This window comes from Colletotrichum navitas, assembly GCF_030913465.1.
Source record: "Colletotrichum navitas strain CBS 125086 chromosome Unknown LY79scaffold_11, whole genome shotgun sequence".
In the NCBI taxonomy this organism is placed as follows: Eukaryota; Fungi; Ascomycota; class Sordariomycetes; order Glomerellales; family Glomerellaceae; genus Colletotrichum; species Colletotrichum navitas.
In genome coordinates this window covers 667,693-683,623 of record NW_026850557.1, presented here as the reverse complement: position 1 = coordinate 683,623, position 15,931 = coordinate 667,693, and the positions used below count along the sequence as shown (strand labels likewise).

General features: G+C 51.7%; 4 protein-coding genes across 4 annotated transcripts; 2 read left to right on the top strand and 2 right to left on the bottom strand.

Annotated features, from left to right (window-relative positions):
- Positions 1 to 9: 9 nt before the first annotated feature.
- On the bottom strand, positions 10 to 820 carry LY79DRAFT_587968 (family 12 glycosyl hydrolase; the record flags this gene model as incomplete). Its single annotated transcript, XM_060560851.1, has 2 exons — positions 10 to 409; positions 486 to 820. The coding sequence occupies 2 exons, from the start codon at positions 818 to 820 to the stop codon at positions 10 to 12; spliced, it is 735 nt and encodes a 244-aa protein (XP_060417598.1).
- A 5,361-nt stretch (positions 821 to 6,181) lies between these two features.
- On the bottom strand, positions 6,182 to 7,934 carry LY79DRAFT_626495 (FAD-dependent oxygenase; the record flags this gene model as incomplete). The annotated part of the gene is made up of 4 exons (XM_060562113.1): positions 6,182 to 6,863; positions 6,923 to 7,317; positions 7,370 to 7,586; positions 7,665 to 7,934. 4 exons carry the CDS (start codon positions 7,932 to 7,934, stop codon positions 6,228 to 6,230), a joined length of 1,518 nt encoding a protein of 505 aa, XP_060417597.1. The 3' UTR covers positions 6,182 to 6,227.
- A 2,005-nt stretch (positions 7,935 to 9,939) lies between these two features.
- LY79DRAFT_508985 (uncharacterized protein) lies at positions 9,940 to 10,652 on the top strand (the record flags this gene model as incomplete). The annotated part of the gene is made up of 2 exons (XM_060554007.1): positions 9,940 to 10,146; positions 10,209 to 10,652. Coding segments are annotated over 2 exons (651 nt in total), but the record flags the coding sequence as incomplete, so codon positions are not given.
- Positions 10,653 to 12,995: 2,343 nt separating this feature from the next.
- Positions 12,996 to 15,126, top strand: LY79DRAFT_52284 (alpha amylase). The gene is made up of 5 exons (XM_060555480.1): positions 12,996 to 13,283; positions 13,344 to 13,391; positions 13,445 to 13,852; positions 13,916 to 14,860; positions 14,912 to 15,126. Exons 1-5 carry the CDS (start codon positions 13,132 to 13,134, stop codon positions 14,934 to 14,936), a joined length of 1,578 nt encoding a protein of 525 aa, XP_060417595.1. The 5' UTR covers positions 12,996 to 13,131; the 3' UTR covers positions 14,937 to 15,126.
- The last annotated feature ends 805 nt before the right edge of the window (positions 15,127 to 15,931 follow it).

Below are 15,931 nucleotides of genomic sequence, written 5' to 3'. Positions count from 1 at the left end.
TCTGCTGACTCAGGAAAGCGATGCAGTGTACGCGGTCGTGGTGAACTTTGCGTTGGAGCCGACAAAGGGCTCGGTGCCGGCGCCGATGCTCTGGAGGATCTGCGACGCCGGCAGGCCCTGGCTGCCGACGAGGTAGGTGACGAAGGCCTTGAGGTCGCCGCTGAAGCTCTGGACGTTGCTGGGGGCGACGAAGCTGAAGACGGTCATCTGGCCGTTGGTGCCCTTGTAGAGGTTCCAGGCGCGGCCGGCGACGGTGGGCCGGGCGACGGGGCTGCCGGTGGCGCTGATGGGGCCCGCGCCGCCGAGCGCGCCGAGCCAGATCATGATCTCGTACTGGGCGGACCCGGAGGCCGTGGAGGAGGTAAAGAGGTCGTAGGCGACGTTGGCGACGAGGCCGTTGCCAGAGTAACTAGGGGGGGGGGACGAGTTAGTGCCCCAGAGTGAGTGAGAGAGAGAGAGAGAGAGAGAGATCTCGGAAAACGGACCTCCAGTTCCAGGTCGAGGGGATGCTGTTGATGGCGCTCAGGGCCTTCTTGCTGACGTTGACGACGGCGTTGGCGTACGACTTGACGCTGTACGGACCGCCGGACCAGGACCAGGTGGTCGACCACTGCAGGCTGCCCCCCGAAAGGCCGGTCAAGGTCGTGCACTGGCTGCCCGTGCCCGAGGACGCCCCCCAGAGGTTGTTGTAGACGGTGTAGGTGCCGGTGACGGCGGAGCCCCACTGGTCGCAGAACGTGGCGGCGCGCTTCCCGACCGTCGGCGTCGGCGAGGCGAGGGCTAGCGCGGGGAGGGCGGCGAGGATGGCGGATAGCTTCATGTTGGACAAGATGGAGAATGGGGGGGGAGGGGCCGCGATGAACGAGCTTGGCTTGACGGGCCTGGATAAGACGGACGGCTTGTCCGGTTACGGTACCAGGCTCAAAGCAGAGGGGTTCGGCTTTTATACACGCTCGACATGTAGCGGCCGGGATGGTATATTGTACGTCCAGATTGAGCTGGCTCGGGCCCATCCTTCAATATTTCTCCATCGCTCGTCCAGTCTTCCGCAACGGGGGCGCCTTGGGCACGCCAGGAAGCTTGCTGTCGTTGCGGGCCAGCCATCGGCGTGGGGATCCCGGCAAGCTCGGACGAGACGATCCCTCCAACCCGCCGGCTCTGTGAGCCTCCTCTTTCCATGGCCGCTTCAGAAAAGGGGGGGGGGGGGCAGGTCACGAGAGTCTTTCGCCCACCAGAAGCTTGACGCGAGGAAGGGGGCGGCTTTTGGCTGGGGAACCGAACGATCACACCCTGGCTCAACATAATCTTCCGAGGCGGCGTCGAGCTAAGCCGTGGGTGCCGAGCCTTCATTGGCGGCTCCCGAGGCGTGGTCGTGATTCTCCGGCGAGATGGAATGGCGGCCGGGAGTTTGGAGAACCACGAATCAGGAGAGCCCGGCTATGGGGATAAGGACCGGGGGGTTCCGTGTAAGATGTGGGCTTGCGGTGAAGTTCCATGGAACCTTACTGATGGAGTTTGACCATGTTACCGGCCTTTCTCATAATCGATTACCAATATTATGGGGGGGGGAAAAGGGATTCAAGAACCTCAAAAAGAATCATCATAACACTCCTTCACCTTTCTGGGGTTTCTCTAAAAGAAATTCTATTGAACGGCATGGGCACAGTACTACACTATCCTCTATTGCTGTTCGAATGAGGTCGATGTGATCCATGATGCACGGCCACGGACCGAGCAGTAGATACCGGCATCACTTGGTACCTCAGGACTCCCGGGCACGGCTTTGGACCCACGGGATTCGAGGAGATATTTGGCCTCGGCAGAGACTGCCGGGGATTGCGGGGCCGACTACCGCTCCGCTCCCCGGGGAAAGGGGGAGGGGCGGGATACCCTGGCGGCATTGAGGAATGGCGATTGGCGGGAATCCATCGGGGCTTAATTTGTTATAAAACAAGCGGTAAATTTCCCTGTTATGAGGATCCGCACGTAGGCCTTGACCGTGGACGTCATCTTCTGCCGTCTTATTTTTGCAGGCTTTCGGTTACGCACGTACGGAATGGAGAAGACTGGAGCAATCACCCCCTATTCGCTGCTAATTTCTTTCACCTGCCTCCCATCGCTGTGTCCGAATGTAGACTCACTTCTGGGTGGCGAGATCTGGCCCATCCTATCTTATCCTATCCAGGCATAGGACCCCACGGCTAGAGTACATACACGAGCCACGAATGAACTACTCCGCGATGCAACAAGAACACTTTACGCAGGAGTGCTACAGGTAAAGCATATTTGTTCAATTGCCTCCCAAAGTAGTGGCCGGTTCTCTGGCGGTTTGAGACGCCATCATAATACCAGTTGCAAGGCTTAATCAATGAAGGAGGACTGTGCAAAAGCCGCCGCCATGCACAATACTCCTCGTAGTGGAACAAGCCCATGTTTGAATGCCGAACTATTGTCAAGATGTCGTCAGTTGCCACTGGGCGCTGCTGCTCCTACACTCCCTTATCCGTCCACGACGTTGAAGCATCATAGAAGAGCTATTAGGTGCCTTGTTCTCCCTCCCTTGTCATCACATGCGAGTCACAGATGGCACAACGAGATGAGATTTGCGTCATTTTCTTACAAACGAGTTGTCCTCAAGTGCTGCCGCCCCTTTGGAGGACCAAGTGTTGTCCCCTAGCTCCAGTCTACCCAATGATAGTCACGACATGGTAGCGAAAAATAAAGCGTCATCTTGCTGACGGTCTTCGAGAGACACCTGCAATGTCGTTGTCAAATTTCGCACAGAGACCTAATAATATCGTGGCGGCGCCGCACTGGGCTCCAGCTGCTTCTAGCCCTGGACCCCAAGAACTGGGGAAGAAGGTCTCGATGACGGATGGCTCTCTTGCGGCCTCGCGTGGGAAAGTTCAGAACAAAAACAAAAACTCCAGAAAGTGAGATTACGAGAAGTGATAGACCCCTCCTTTTGCCTAGTCTCGTATGGAAAACCTCGCTATCTTCAGCCCTTCCTGGCATAGGTTCAGGAGCTCAGCCAAGCCGTCTAGAGCAAGCCCTCGGGATGGGAGGGCTTCGTCTCTGCGAAAGTTTTGGTTTTTCTTCGTATCTGCAAAGTTGCCTCGCGTGGCTCGGCGGGTTTAACGGATATGAGATGTGTGAGAAGGCCGTAGGCTGGCATCACTAGCTCACAATCTGGTAGGGTCTAAATGCGCCATTGATAGACGCCATCGAGAAGCAGGGCTCGGAGACGACGGGCCAGACCCCGGCCAAGCTCTGCGATTGCACTGTGCGTCCTCTGCCACAAATCCGGGAAGATCTGCCCCTTGATCATCGACATGTCTTGGGCGCCTACCTCTCTTTTGCTTGCCTCGGGTTGGCAGCCGTGCCTCGTACCTGGTCTAGTGCAGACGCGTCGCGTCAGGATGGCCATGGTACCAGCAGGAATGTTTGTTGATGGTCGGGAGGAGGGGGGTGTGTGTCGGAACTGAGCCGCTGGTTTAACTGAGTGGCGCAGCCTACTGAATAGACTCAACTCTAATTCGATAACATTGCTTTTCTTACCTGAGAGGGCGTGGGAGGTGTGCGCATCAAGTACTGTACAAGCTGAAGGTGTCTCAAGATAACGGCGCTAGAAGAGGGTTGGTTTAACGGGAAGGGATTGAGTTCCGGTTCCGAGGAATGAAATTTGAGTTGTTTCCAATCCCTGAGGGCGACTCAACACCGTACTGTCTCATCCAGCCTCCATGCCCGATCGGAAAGAGAACAGGGGACTCCTGGGGAGGGATTACCGGTCCCACGTGCTCGGGACGTTGATAAATGACGGGCTAAACGTACGCCAAAGGAGGCTCTGAGAGGAAAGAAAAAGGGTGGTCTAGCTGAAGCCGTCCTGTAGCAGGGGTCGTGAAAAGACGGACTGAGACATGTGGCGCGCGCCAGCCGGTACGGCGGACATGGACTTGGCAACCCCCAATGGAACGGGCACCTATCGTGGAATGGAGACGGGTAAGTCGCGCCGATGTTTCCCGGTGGGTTGTCCTTCACAATGAGTTAGGCCTGGCCTCTCTGTCATGTTGTTAGCCTTCTTCGGCATTGTGGCCGAAAGTCAAGACATGAACCGGTTGACGTGTGTCGGATGAGGCACTCAAAGGCTCGACTGCGGTAGAGCTATCGTTTGACTTACTTTCTGTTATTTTCCATGCGTATCTACCAGGACCGAATGCGAACAGCCAACAGCTGCTGCTAACACCCTCAGGACATTCATCATCCTGAGATATACGGCGCTTGGCAATCATATTGCACACCGAGATGGGATTTCGTCAGCCCTACTAGGCCGCATTACAAGATTGAAGGTTCGCCTTTCCTGTAATAATTGTACAGAAGATCTGCCAAGGCTTATATGGCGTTCTTATCCGGGTGTGGCATTTGCCATCGCACTGCGTTTCGCATGTGTGTGGCTGACTGGGATACGTAACCAAGACGGTCCCTGTAGGGTCGTACAGGTACACATTTATGGCTGGCGGGCGTAAAAGCTATTGTCCAGACGTCGCCATCTGCATGTCTCTGCCAAGTCTGCAGCTTAGAGAATCAGGACAGGCGCGTTACGTTTTGGTGTCTAGTCTGTGTGATCCTCCCTCCAGCTCGCTGGCAGATGAGGCTGCGGATTGCAACACTAGGGTATGCAGGAAGATGGGATCCGGGGAATGCAGGCTGATCCTCTTTAGGAATAGACAGCCTTGGCCGAGGAACAGATTGCCCCTCGGCCTTGGGTCTCGGAATTTGCGACAGCCCGGTTCTCTCGGGTGGTTAAATATCGGTCCATAACCGAGTAGCCAACTATGAGGGTGTTACGGCCTGAGGTTCTCGCGCAGCATACGGGAAAGCTGTGAAGGAAGATGTCTCTGCTGAATATTTGCGTTTGGTGCATTAGTGCATCGGGGCTGAAAGAAGTAGCAGAAGCGGGGCTCAGGAGTCGGGTGCAGAGGCGATCGAGATCACGATGACGACGTGAAGATACGTGTGTCCCGAAACCAAGTTCTTGCGAGCGGCTGAGATCCGACCCTGTACAATTTGTCATGTCGCCATATTTGACTCTCCTGACAGGTAACGGACAGTATGACCTTGGTGACAACCGTTTCATCGGTTTTAGTCTGTGAAACCTTACAACCTCTTGATATCATGAAGCGTAAGACTTCTTTTCATGGTTTTATTTTGTACGCCAGTCGGTGTCAGCAGCCATCTTGGCGAACGATCATGATGCTGATCGAAGAGGGTAATATTGAGATGAGACCAGCTACGCATTCTGTTGTCAAGTATTCCGGTGTTGGATTCTCGTTTTTAATGCTATCTGACTCTTGCTAAACTCAAATTAGAAACATAGCGGCTTGCTGATACGACAAGTATATTTAGGCGAAATAAGACGACGAGGAAAATAGAAGTAATGAGCTATGATATTTTGGCCAGACCACGCCCCATTCATATTCCAACCAGCGTAATCCCGCTTGAAACTTGACCTACACAGATAGCCGTTAATGTTTGGACAGCCTAGCCAGTCGTTACTATTCAGGCAGTTCTTGAACCAGTTGGTTGAGAGTCAGATGTGTATTCAATTTGTACGAGCCACAAGAAGAACATCCCAGCCCCTTTTTTTACTATATGCAAACAAAGTACTGGAATCTTGGTAACTATATGATTGTTTCCTTTTAGCGGGTGCGCACTGGATCCCGGATGTCCGAGTTGTGGCATATCCGCAGGGCCTAATTGTTGCTTCCTCTTACAATATGCTGTATAGAGTCTGCTAGAGCTAGCTATGTTACAAAGCAGCAGTAGGGTTAGTACATCATGGAATGGTATGACCATTGAAGGGAGAAAAAGAGGTTGAATCAACAAAGCTTCATACCAAGCTGACAATGTGGGCAGAGTGGTCAACAATCAAACGGAATATGCCTTTGAATAACTGTGCCCTGGATTACACAGCCAAGAAAGCTGTTTCGCATGTTGGTACATACATATGAGTAGAGCATGTCGAAAGGTAAACGGGGGTATTTGGTCGGTATAACTTATTTCATGTGTTCCCATCGAATGACAGTCAATCATTAGTGCTGGAGAATGGTGTTGCGTAGAAGACATTGTGTTTTCACATGGGCTTGGCCTAGTGCAACAATGATGTATTGTCTACCATGTCGACGCAGCATAGGTCATACAGCTTCACATATATATGCAGAGGTAGCGTTCTATGCAATCGGTCCATAGAAGCTGAAACGTCCGTTGGGGTCGTACTTGGTCTTCAAAGACTTGAGACGGTCCTGGCGCCATTGCTCACTACCGTACCACCCTTTTGGAGATTCATTTCCGAATGCATAGTTGAGGTAGACGTGCTGATCAGTACGTCCACTTCCCTCATGGATAATGTCACGAAGCTGGTTGCCCAGCGCGGCAGCTTGCTCGTCGAGTTCTGCACCGCCAGGGGTATAAGTGATGAGAGGGGCGAAAAGGAGGTTGTCGCCACGGTAAGCAAAAGCCGTCGAATCGCTCTCAATAGCTTTAACGCCTTGAACTGAATAGCCTTCGAACATGAAGAGAGAGTTGCTGAAGGGTGAATCGCCCTTGATAGAGGACGCAAAGAGATCATATGCCTTGCGTTGAGCCTCGATGTTGTATGACTCAACGTAGATGGGAAAGCGGGGGTTATTGAGACCAGCGTTTTGGCAGGGGATAGAGTCAAGGGCGATACCAGTCCATGATGCGAGATCAAGGTAGGTTCCGGACGCAGGAGTTGACGAGATGGGGCCAATATCGCGGAAAGGTTGAGTGTAAACGGGGTCGACTGTGGTGACACCCTCTTGAATGATCCAGAACAAAATGATAGGCTTCAAGAACAATGTCAACAAAGCCTTTGAATGATGTCTCAGATGGAAAGTGCACTCACGTTCTCTGGGTCAGCATCGGGGTTGTTGAGCCAGTACGACCAGTTTACAACACCAGCTGCTTGAGTACCGTTCTTGACAAGATGCTCGTTAGCAGCTTCGTAAACGGCTTCGACCTTGTCGCCGCTGAATATAAGAGTCTCAACCGCCCATTCGCGGTGCTCGATGTCATAAATCTTAACATCAACCGATGTGACGATACCGAAGTTGTGGCCCGCGCCCTTGACGGCCCACCAGAGGTCCGACGTCTCGTTAATGGTCTGCAGGGTTCCATCGGCAAGCACAATGTTGATGGAAACGAACTGATCAGCGACAAGGCCGTGGTGGCCCTGCAGCCATCCGTGGCCACCTCCCAGAGCAGGGCCCAGGGTGCTGACACATTCACACGTTCCTGTTACTGCAGCATTTGTCAATACCACCGGGTGGCGAAGAAATGCTTTTCAACTTACCAGTCTGCTTTCCAGCTTCCCATAGTGTATCAGTGACAAGCTTGGATCCGGTGCCACCGCCAATCTTTGCAGTCTTGCCATCCTCAGAGACTTCAACGCCGCTTAACTGGTTGATGTAGATATCTATACCGCTGTCCATCTTCCCAAGCGTTGTAATGGCCCCATGCATGCCATTGTATGCAAGGAAGGGAACATTCTTGTCATTGGCGAATTTTACCTAGACGATGATCAGTAACAGGCTGAACACAAGCCACGGAAATCAGGTGCCTAGGAAACTATTGTTATTATTGCTTACAGTCTCGGCAACGTCGTTCTCGGTGCCGGGAATAACAACGAGGTTAGGCTTCGGTGCATTCAAGTTGGACCACCGGACTGAGGCCTCGTTGAACTCGGCAGTACCAGGCTCGTAGATCTTGGCGGTAGACGAGAGCCTTTCTCCAAGTTCAGCCGTGTCTCTGCCACAGATACCGCCAAGCAGTTGACGGGCAACGGGAACGTTGAGGCATGCGGCAGTGATCGCCCATGCGCCCACAGCTGCAAGGAACTCCATCTTGAGTCGATGCATCTTGCCAGAGAAAGGGAGACGAAATAGAAAGACGGACTGGCAGAAGATTGGCTTTCACCGCACAAGGATAACTGTTACACCGATTACCAACTTACCACCTAGATCTCTTCGCAAAGATTGGAGAGAATGTGATGATGGTGATAGGACAGACCTCTTGATGGGCGTGGCTGACACTATGCATGTTGCCAACAGGCAGCAGCAACCGTTATTTATTGCACGCGCTGGTGCAAGTAGCAGTGGCAAAGAGCCGAGTTTCCTAGACACAACGTTAGTTGCATCCCTAATTTCGGTTCTTTGCCAAGAGGGCACACCTGCCACGGGGCTATCATGCAGTCAGCGTTGTCCTGTTGTGCCATCGAACCAGCACCAATGGATCAAAGTAGGAAAATCTCCTCACAACCCTGTTCGATATTCGCGCACCGACTGGTATTGGTCTGACTTTCTCGGAGAATGATATCGTAGGTTGCCCAAGTTGTTCACCTTCCAAGGGAGGCATTGATCTGCGCATGACCTCGCAGCGAAGGCTTGCAAGCTTCGAGGGTTCATTCAAGCTTTCCCCTTCTCTTGCCCACAAGCGTTTCCCTTACCTTCTTGTTTCAACCCAGTTGCACAAATGCATTTGTCAAGCTGCCAATCACCATCAGAACCGAAGCGGGTCCATTTGAGCTAGACCGTTGGGTTGAATAGAGGCATATCGTCCCATTGAGGCCCACTGACTGGAACTCCTGCAGCCCGTACCATGGAATATGCTGACCTTCTTACGAGGTAACGCCAAGCTGAAAAGTCAAGGATGAATTTCTGAACGCTACCCGAATGCCGCCATTTTTGATAGGCCTCCTATACCTCTACTCTATGTGCTTGAATGTGTCCCACCACTTACTTCCCCTCCTTCTCTCGGGCAGCCTGTATAGCCTCAACGTATCTTCTATGGGCCGCTGTGGAAGATGGTGTTTGTCTCTTGGTGCGAGTGCGAAATCGCCTAGATTGTCGCGACAGTTATGTCAACCACTGCATGCACGACAGTTGTGCAACAAGCAGTAACTTAACCACTTTGCTGGGAGTCTGTGCCTCACGAAAGCGTATTCTGGAATCTTTGCCTCTCGAGCTGTTCTGACCTGTCATCTGCTTGCTTGGTCCAACTTTCCCGGGCGCATTTTTGTGATCTTTTCATGTTCGGTTGGGTATTGCCGACCTATCACAGCATCATATATTTCCTGATCGAAGGGGTTGCTAGCAATATCCGGACTAGCGAGTCGCCCCCGCCCCCTCATCGCATCAGCCGAGGTACCCTACTTTTATCGGAAAGAAAGGTGTTGAGTGGAGATTGCTGGATACCGGGGAACCTCCTTCGGGGCCTGGAGAAGCTGCACATTCTCTGCTAAGGGGCAAGGATCGGCCCCATTCTTCTTCACCCTAAACCCGCAGCTCGGCGGCGAAGGAGGTGTGTCCTGTAACTGGAAATGGCATAAACGCCGACTATGTGACAAGAGTGAAAGAGGGAGGACTCGGCCTAAAACTGCTTGCGAACACGCGTGCTTTTACACCTAGTTTGGACTCTGGGTGAATGAAGTGCCAGCATATATAGCTGTTCTGGATGAAGTGGGATGGAGAGGGATGGAGACACAAGGGCTGAAATTCCGGAGGCTTCGATCCGGCTCCGTCCGTTTTCTGCCTTGAACAGCAATTGGCAGACGATCGGATAAACGGAAAGAGAGAGGATTGCCAAAAATATGAAGAGAAACAACGCAAGTTGGATGATGCACCAGCGCAACGTCATCCTACGCTGCCACCAGTACTTCCATTGCGAGTCTGCGTATGTACTCGTAGCGTTTTCCAGGAATGGATATTGCCCGGAAAATGTGCCCAAGGATTGTTGGGACCTTGTAGCCGGTAATAGACTTGATCGGCTGTTCCCCCCCCGACACAGCTTTTTGTTGGCGCCGTCACATTTCGCATATGGGCTCATGCAGTTTGAGGTTGCATCAGTCCCTGACCGCATAATGTTTCCTGCCGAGCCGCTGTTTCCTTGCCCATCATCTGGGCTTCCTTCGCCGCAAACGTTTCCACCGACATGTACTTGATTTTGATACCTATTCCTCTGTTGTGGGAGTCCAGTTTGCGCCTTGTGAAGAAGATAGCTTCGACTATCGTGCTTGGTGCCGGTATATTTGTTTTGGTCTGTGATACCATGAAGAGCATATTCGTTATCGTCGTATGCCTCATTCCAAGTCGGGTTCTTGCGAGATTCTATGATCTAAGACTGACGTTCACCAGGATCCTATCAACGGAGCCCAGCTTGCAGGTACATGGGGTACCCGCGAAACATTTGTCGCGGTAGTCACAACGAACCTTCCCATGATCTTTCCGTTGATCAGGACATGGCTCGAGCCTTTCTGGCCGAGTGCTCTGCGTTCTTCCAAGAAGACGTACAAAACACCGAGTGGGTTTCAAACAATAGGTGGCGGCAACGTAAACTCTCGTAGCAGAGATCGTCGGACTGGTACAACCCAGGCCAACCAGGTTGCCTCCAGTCTTACTTTCACCGAAAGCGAAGAGCGAATTATGAAAGCCGTCAAACTGCAAAGCTTCAGAGGCTCTCTGCCAGCTTCTTCTGGAAAAAAATCGCCGGGTGGGATCATAGTGTCCAATGAGATCGAAATCGCCGCCGAGGACAGACATAGTCATTATGGTGAGCAGCGCCCTCAACGTTATATATGATATTACTTGGCAACAAGGGCCGTTTTAATTGCAACCTACTTCAGGTTGATTATTTCATTTAACCAGTTACTACGGGCTCTGTATTCCAAGCTTGTGTTTGTTCAGGACGTTGTCAATGTAACACATCTGCCCTTTTGTTTAGTTAGACGCGAGACAAAGAGTTGGCTTGAAGTTTGAGTATAGTTAAGACTCTGGTTAATGGTCGTCACACAATACAAAGCCTTGAATAATACTACATTAGATTCTTCTTAATAAATGTCTTGATGTTGTTTTGCTACGCTTATCGTCTAATGAGCAACCAAATCATCCCTTCTCGCATTGTGGAGAGTGATTGCGGCGTGCTTAGCATATAATTGGCGTATTAGTCCCGGATTTCTACGACCTTTCGCGTTTGCTAGCCCATAGCTAACTTATATAAAACGCTAACAATGACTCAAGGCTTACGTTGCCAGCCGAAATCGCAAGCTCCGACATCCGTATGACAACAGTATTGGTAACAACGTTTTCTTCGAGGATGATAGCTATCAAAACTGGGCGAGTCTGCAAGGGAATAAGTGGGTACTTCCTTTAATAAGTGTATGTGTGGTGCAATGCTGGCACGAAGTGCCAACACTGGTTGATCTTTTGGGTATTTGCCTGAATGGTCTATGGACGGGCTCAGTACACCACCTGAGTTCCCTGGCAGAGTCACTCCATCCCAGATGAAGAACCTTCTGGTCTTTGAGACGCTTAATTAATTAACTCTTCACCCCTTCAAATGTTAGATATTGCATGACTTGAAATGACATACTATATCAACACAAGCGGAAATGAGGGTATCAGCGTGGAATGTGCTGGTACAACTGTAAGTTCCACTGGTTTACGTGGCTCTCTAGAGCCCAAAGTTGAAAACTACTTTCGTTCTCGCGCGAGAGTTGCGCAGAAGACGACGTGGCAGGAGGGCTAGTATCACGGATAAAACATTCTTATGTTACACCCGAAGAGACTTGGCCAAGTCCCTTGGTGAGTGATAGCATGCTTCAATTAGGCTCATATATGGTCGGTAGTTTCAAGAAAGTGTCCCACATCTGCGGGTGACTCCTTATTTGATCGTACCGGGCGGTACAGCTAAGCATAAAACGGTCCAAAACCGTCTGCGAACCATGTGCAAGGATGCAGCTCTCATTGATATCCTCCTGTCTTGTTTCCTTGCTTCCTGGTGTTCCTACCATTATGTTTCCCAGGGTGCGTCTTGATACCGTCTCAATTACATCACTTGTTATTTCAACATCTGTCTGAGCACTGGCCGTTTCGCAACGACATTAGAAAAGAACGTGGTAATCAAGCAGACAAATTATCATGACCAGTTTTGTATCTCAGCCATTACAAGGCCTATCATATGTGCCATCCGCATGTTAGCCGAGGGCGGGCGGATCAGCCTCAGATGACTTCCATGCATTAATTCAAGTATTTCTTCCAAAGCCACTAAGCAACGTAATCAACTACGGTTGTCCTACCTACACCGCCTACCATCTGCAAGTATTCGGCCTCGCAGATCTTGACGACGCTTCAAATGTAGCCAGCTACACTCTAAGTGCCAGGTCCGAATGCTTTGTGTTTGACATTCCATGCTACAAGTAAGATTATGAGATGTGTCTAAATACTAATGTGAATTCCATTGTATTACGCAAGACTTTCGTCTGTCTGAAGAAGTTTGTCTGGCTATCTAGGTAGTTTCAATAAGCCCGAAGTAGGAGGAAGGATGACACGTGACCAAAGCTCAGCCACAGTGCGGCGTGTGCTTAATCAGCGGGAGTGGCAGTTCCTGCTGTCCCGTTCGCTGGACAGCAACGTGGAAGTCAAGGTCTAGGCCATTGAAACACACAGCAAACACGCGTCGGGCTACTGCGTCCTGATCTGGCCCATCTGCGGCATGACGTCAAACTCCCCTGTCAATGCTCATAATTCAAGGCAGTAGAAGCTTCAAGTCCCAGAGCCCGTTCGACGCCCAGTTCCAACAAACCGGTGGCCGCGCATCCAGGGATTCATTCATTCGTCTTAGCGTTGCGCCATTCCCAGAAACGGGGGCTCGCATGTGCTTTTCAGGCGAGCAGGCATCGAGTGACGCCCGAGGGGCTGGAATGCCGCGATCCGGTGGTTTGATTTGCTGCATCGCCGTGTCAACTTCCGAAAACTTAAGCCGATTCTGGGAAACATGGCAGCCATGATATGATGGCTCGTAAGATTTGTCAATGGCGTGCCAGGCGGCATAAGCAGTAAATGACGCGCGCTTTGTTCGCTGCGGTGAATACGACGGGGAGTCGTCTACCATGAAAGATGTCCGTCCCCTCGTACAACATGTTCCCTTCCTCTTCCCGACTCCTGATCAAGCGCCGCCAACTCGCCTTTTTACCCCTCCTCAACTCCTCATCCTGATTTTGCAAGTATCCCCAAGCCACGTACAAAGTACCCGTCGACCGCGACGACTCAATTGCCCATCATGGGAGACCAGGAACCGACCCCCGAGAACCACACCATGATGCAGGGCTTCGAGTGGTACGTCCCTGCCGACCAGAAACACTGGGTGCGATTGGAGAAGCACGTTCCGCAGCTCAAGCAATTTGGAGTGGACAACATTTGGATCCCGCCAGCGTGAGTCTCCTCTGGTCGCTTCAATACCACCGCGAGCGGCTAGCTGACATCCAATTCTAGATGCAAGGGCTCATCCAAGACAGGAAACGGCTATGATATCTATGATCTGTATGTCCCCGGACGGCACTCTTCAACTCGAGCAGCCAAGCTGACTTTGAAAGCTACGACCTGGGCGAGTTCGACCAAAAGGGCTCCGTGGGGACCAAGTGGGGGACAAAGGAAGAGCTCCTGAAGCTCGCACATACCGCCAAAGACAACGGCGTTGGCCTTTACTGGGACGCTGTCCTCAACCACAAGTTCGCAGCCGACCGCAAGGAGAAGTGTCTCGCTGCCGAGGTCGACCCCGAAGACCGCACCAAGTTCGTCAGCGACAAGTACGAGATTGATGCCTGGGTCGGCTACGATTTCCCTGGCCGCAATGGCAAGCATAGCGACATGAAGTATCACTGGTATCATTTCAGCGGCGTCGACTATAATGCTAGGAACGAGAAGACCGCCATCTACAAGATCCTGGGTGACAAGGGTGACCAGCAGTGGGCGGACAGCGTCGATAACGAGAAGGGAAACTAGTAAGTTTTCAGCAATTTGCTTTTCTGGCTGCGCGTCTCTTACTGACGCTTTCGTGTTTCCAGCGATTTCCTGATGGGATCTGACCTCGACTACGACCACCCCGAGGTCGTAAATGATGTGCTGAACTGGGGCAAGTGGTTGGCAAAGGAGGTGCCCCTCATGGGAATACGGTTTGACGCGATCAAGCACTATAGCGAGGACTTCTTGCGTCAGTTCATCAACGAGCTGGACAAGGAGTATGGCCAGGGGTGGTTCTTCGTGGGCGAGTTCTGGAAGGACAGTCTCGACGACATGTCCGAGTACCTGGCGCGGATGGGCAGGCGCTTCACCCTCTTCGACGCCCCCCTGGTCTACAACTTCAGCGAGATCAGCAAGGGCGATGCCGCCGATATGAGAAAGGTTTTCGATGGAACTCTTGTGCAAAAGGAGCCAATCAACGCTGTGGTATGTTTCCAACCCTCCAATCTCTTGGATGCAATCTTACTTTGGCAGACTTTGGTAATGAACCACGATACCCAACCTTACCAGGCGCTAGAAGCTCCAATCGAACCCTGGTTCAAGCCCATTGCTTACGCTCTTATCCTTCTCCGCACAGAGGGCTACCCCTGCGTCTGGTACGGCGACATCTACGGCATCAAGGGAGAGCACCCCTTCCCCCCGTCGTGCGGCGGGGCTGTGCCCAAGATGACGCTTGCGAGGAAGCTATATGCCTACGGAAAGCAGGCCGATTATTTCGACTACCCGACGTGCCTCGGCTGGGTCAAGTACGGAACTTGGGATCGTCCCTTCGGTTGTGCCGTCGTTGTGAGCAATGCAGGCCCCGGGTCGAAGCGCATGCACGTTGGTGAGATGCATGCTGGTGAGGTGTGGACTGATGTTCTTGGGTGGAATGACCGGGAGGTCACCATTGGCGATGACGGTTTTGGCGAGTTTGTCTGCTCCGGCACGTCTGTGAGCATTTTCGTGAATCGGGAGGCGGACGGCAGGGAGAAGTTCAACAAGGATTTGTGAGTACCATTCGCTCCTTAAACGAGAGCTTATAGACTAACTTGGCGTAGTGACTCCAACATCTACGAGGAGTAGGTTGCAAGATACCTCTAGCCCACTGCCACATGGATTTATTGTGGCAGATCTCAAATGAGGCAACGGTATTCTGGACATTGTAGAATGGACGATCATAACTATAGAAAACGCATCCTAAATGTAGACACTATAATAACCCAGCCATTTTCATTCATCACTAACATGTATGAATACAAGCCCGAGCCCCAGACCCTAATATGGGTGTCCCACATAGAACGAAAGCCCATCTGCATTCTTCGTGACTGAACAAAGCCATTATTAACCCCATCATCGGGCGGCCGCGAGATGGATTCCGGCCTGGTGTGGGCAAACATCGTGCACGCAAGACAGTGACCCGCGCGTTCCTTTAGGCGTCGTGAAGCGGAGTTGAATGGGCAGAGAGTTGTGCGAGGTGGGGTTTGCGCCATGCAGTCAAATCAAGACTGTCTACGTCAACATGGGTGCAAGATGGTATGTAGTTCTGCTTTCACTTGCCTAGTATTGAACAGCACCTGGAAGACTCTGATTGCGTACTCGCAAAAAATCTACCTCCTGAAAGTTATGGATTTGGTCTGTGACACGCATCAGAGGCTCGGTTCCCCTGACTGCGCCCAACTGTCGTCCTTATGTGGGGATTGGTGAGGCCATAAGGTAAAGCTCTCGGCCCTTTCAATGGAAGATACACAGCCGTCTTCGATACAGCTTCCATCATATACCTCCTCTTGCTTTAACATCATCTTATATCACTGTTTTCGATAACAAGGAAGAGCCTTTCCAGAAATGCCTCTAATACCGTTACTGTTGTGACACCATCATCTGGTGTACCATGTGACCCAACTAGGGCACAGAGTTTAGCACTAATAACGTCGTTACTCTAATGACTCTTGTAGTCACATATAACATGGAGATACGCTCCGGCCCTCACTAGGACGCTTATAACTTCAAATCTGTCCCTTGTTTAAAAGCCATGTGTGCTATTGCCCCATCGTCACAGCTTTGCCAAAATCAAGACAGAC

Coding starts and splice junctions, on each gene's coding strand:
- LY79DRAFT_52284 (XM_060555480.1), top strand. CDS start 13,132: ATGGGAGACCAGGAACCGACCCCCGAGAACCACACCATGATGCAGGGC. Junction 13,284..13,343: donor AACATTTGGATCCCGCCAGC/GTGAGTCTCCTC, acceptor ATCCAATTCTAG/ATGCAAGGGCTCATCCAAGA. Junction 14,861..14,911: donor GAGAAGTTCAACAAGGATTT/GTGAGTACCATT, acceptor AACTTGGCGTAG/TGACTCCAACATCTACGAGG.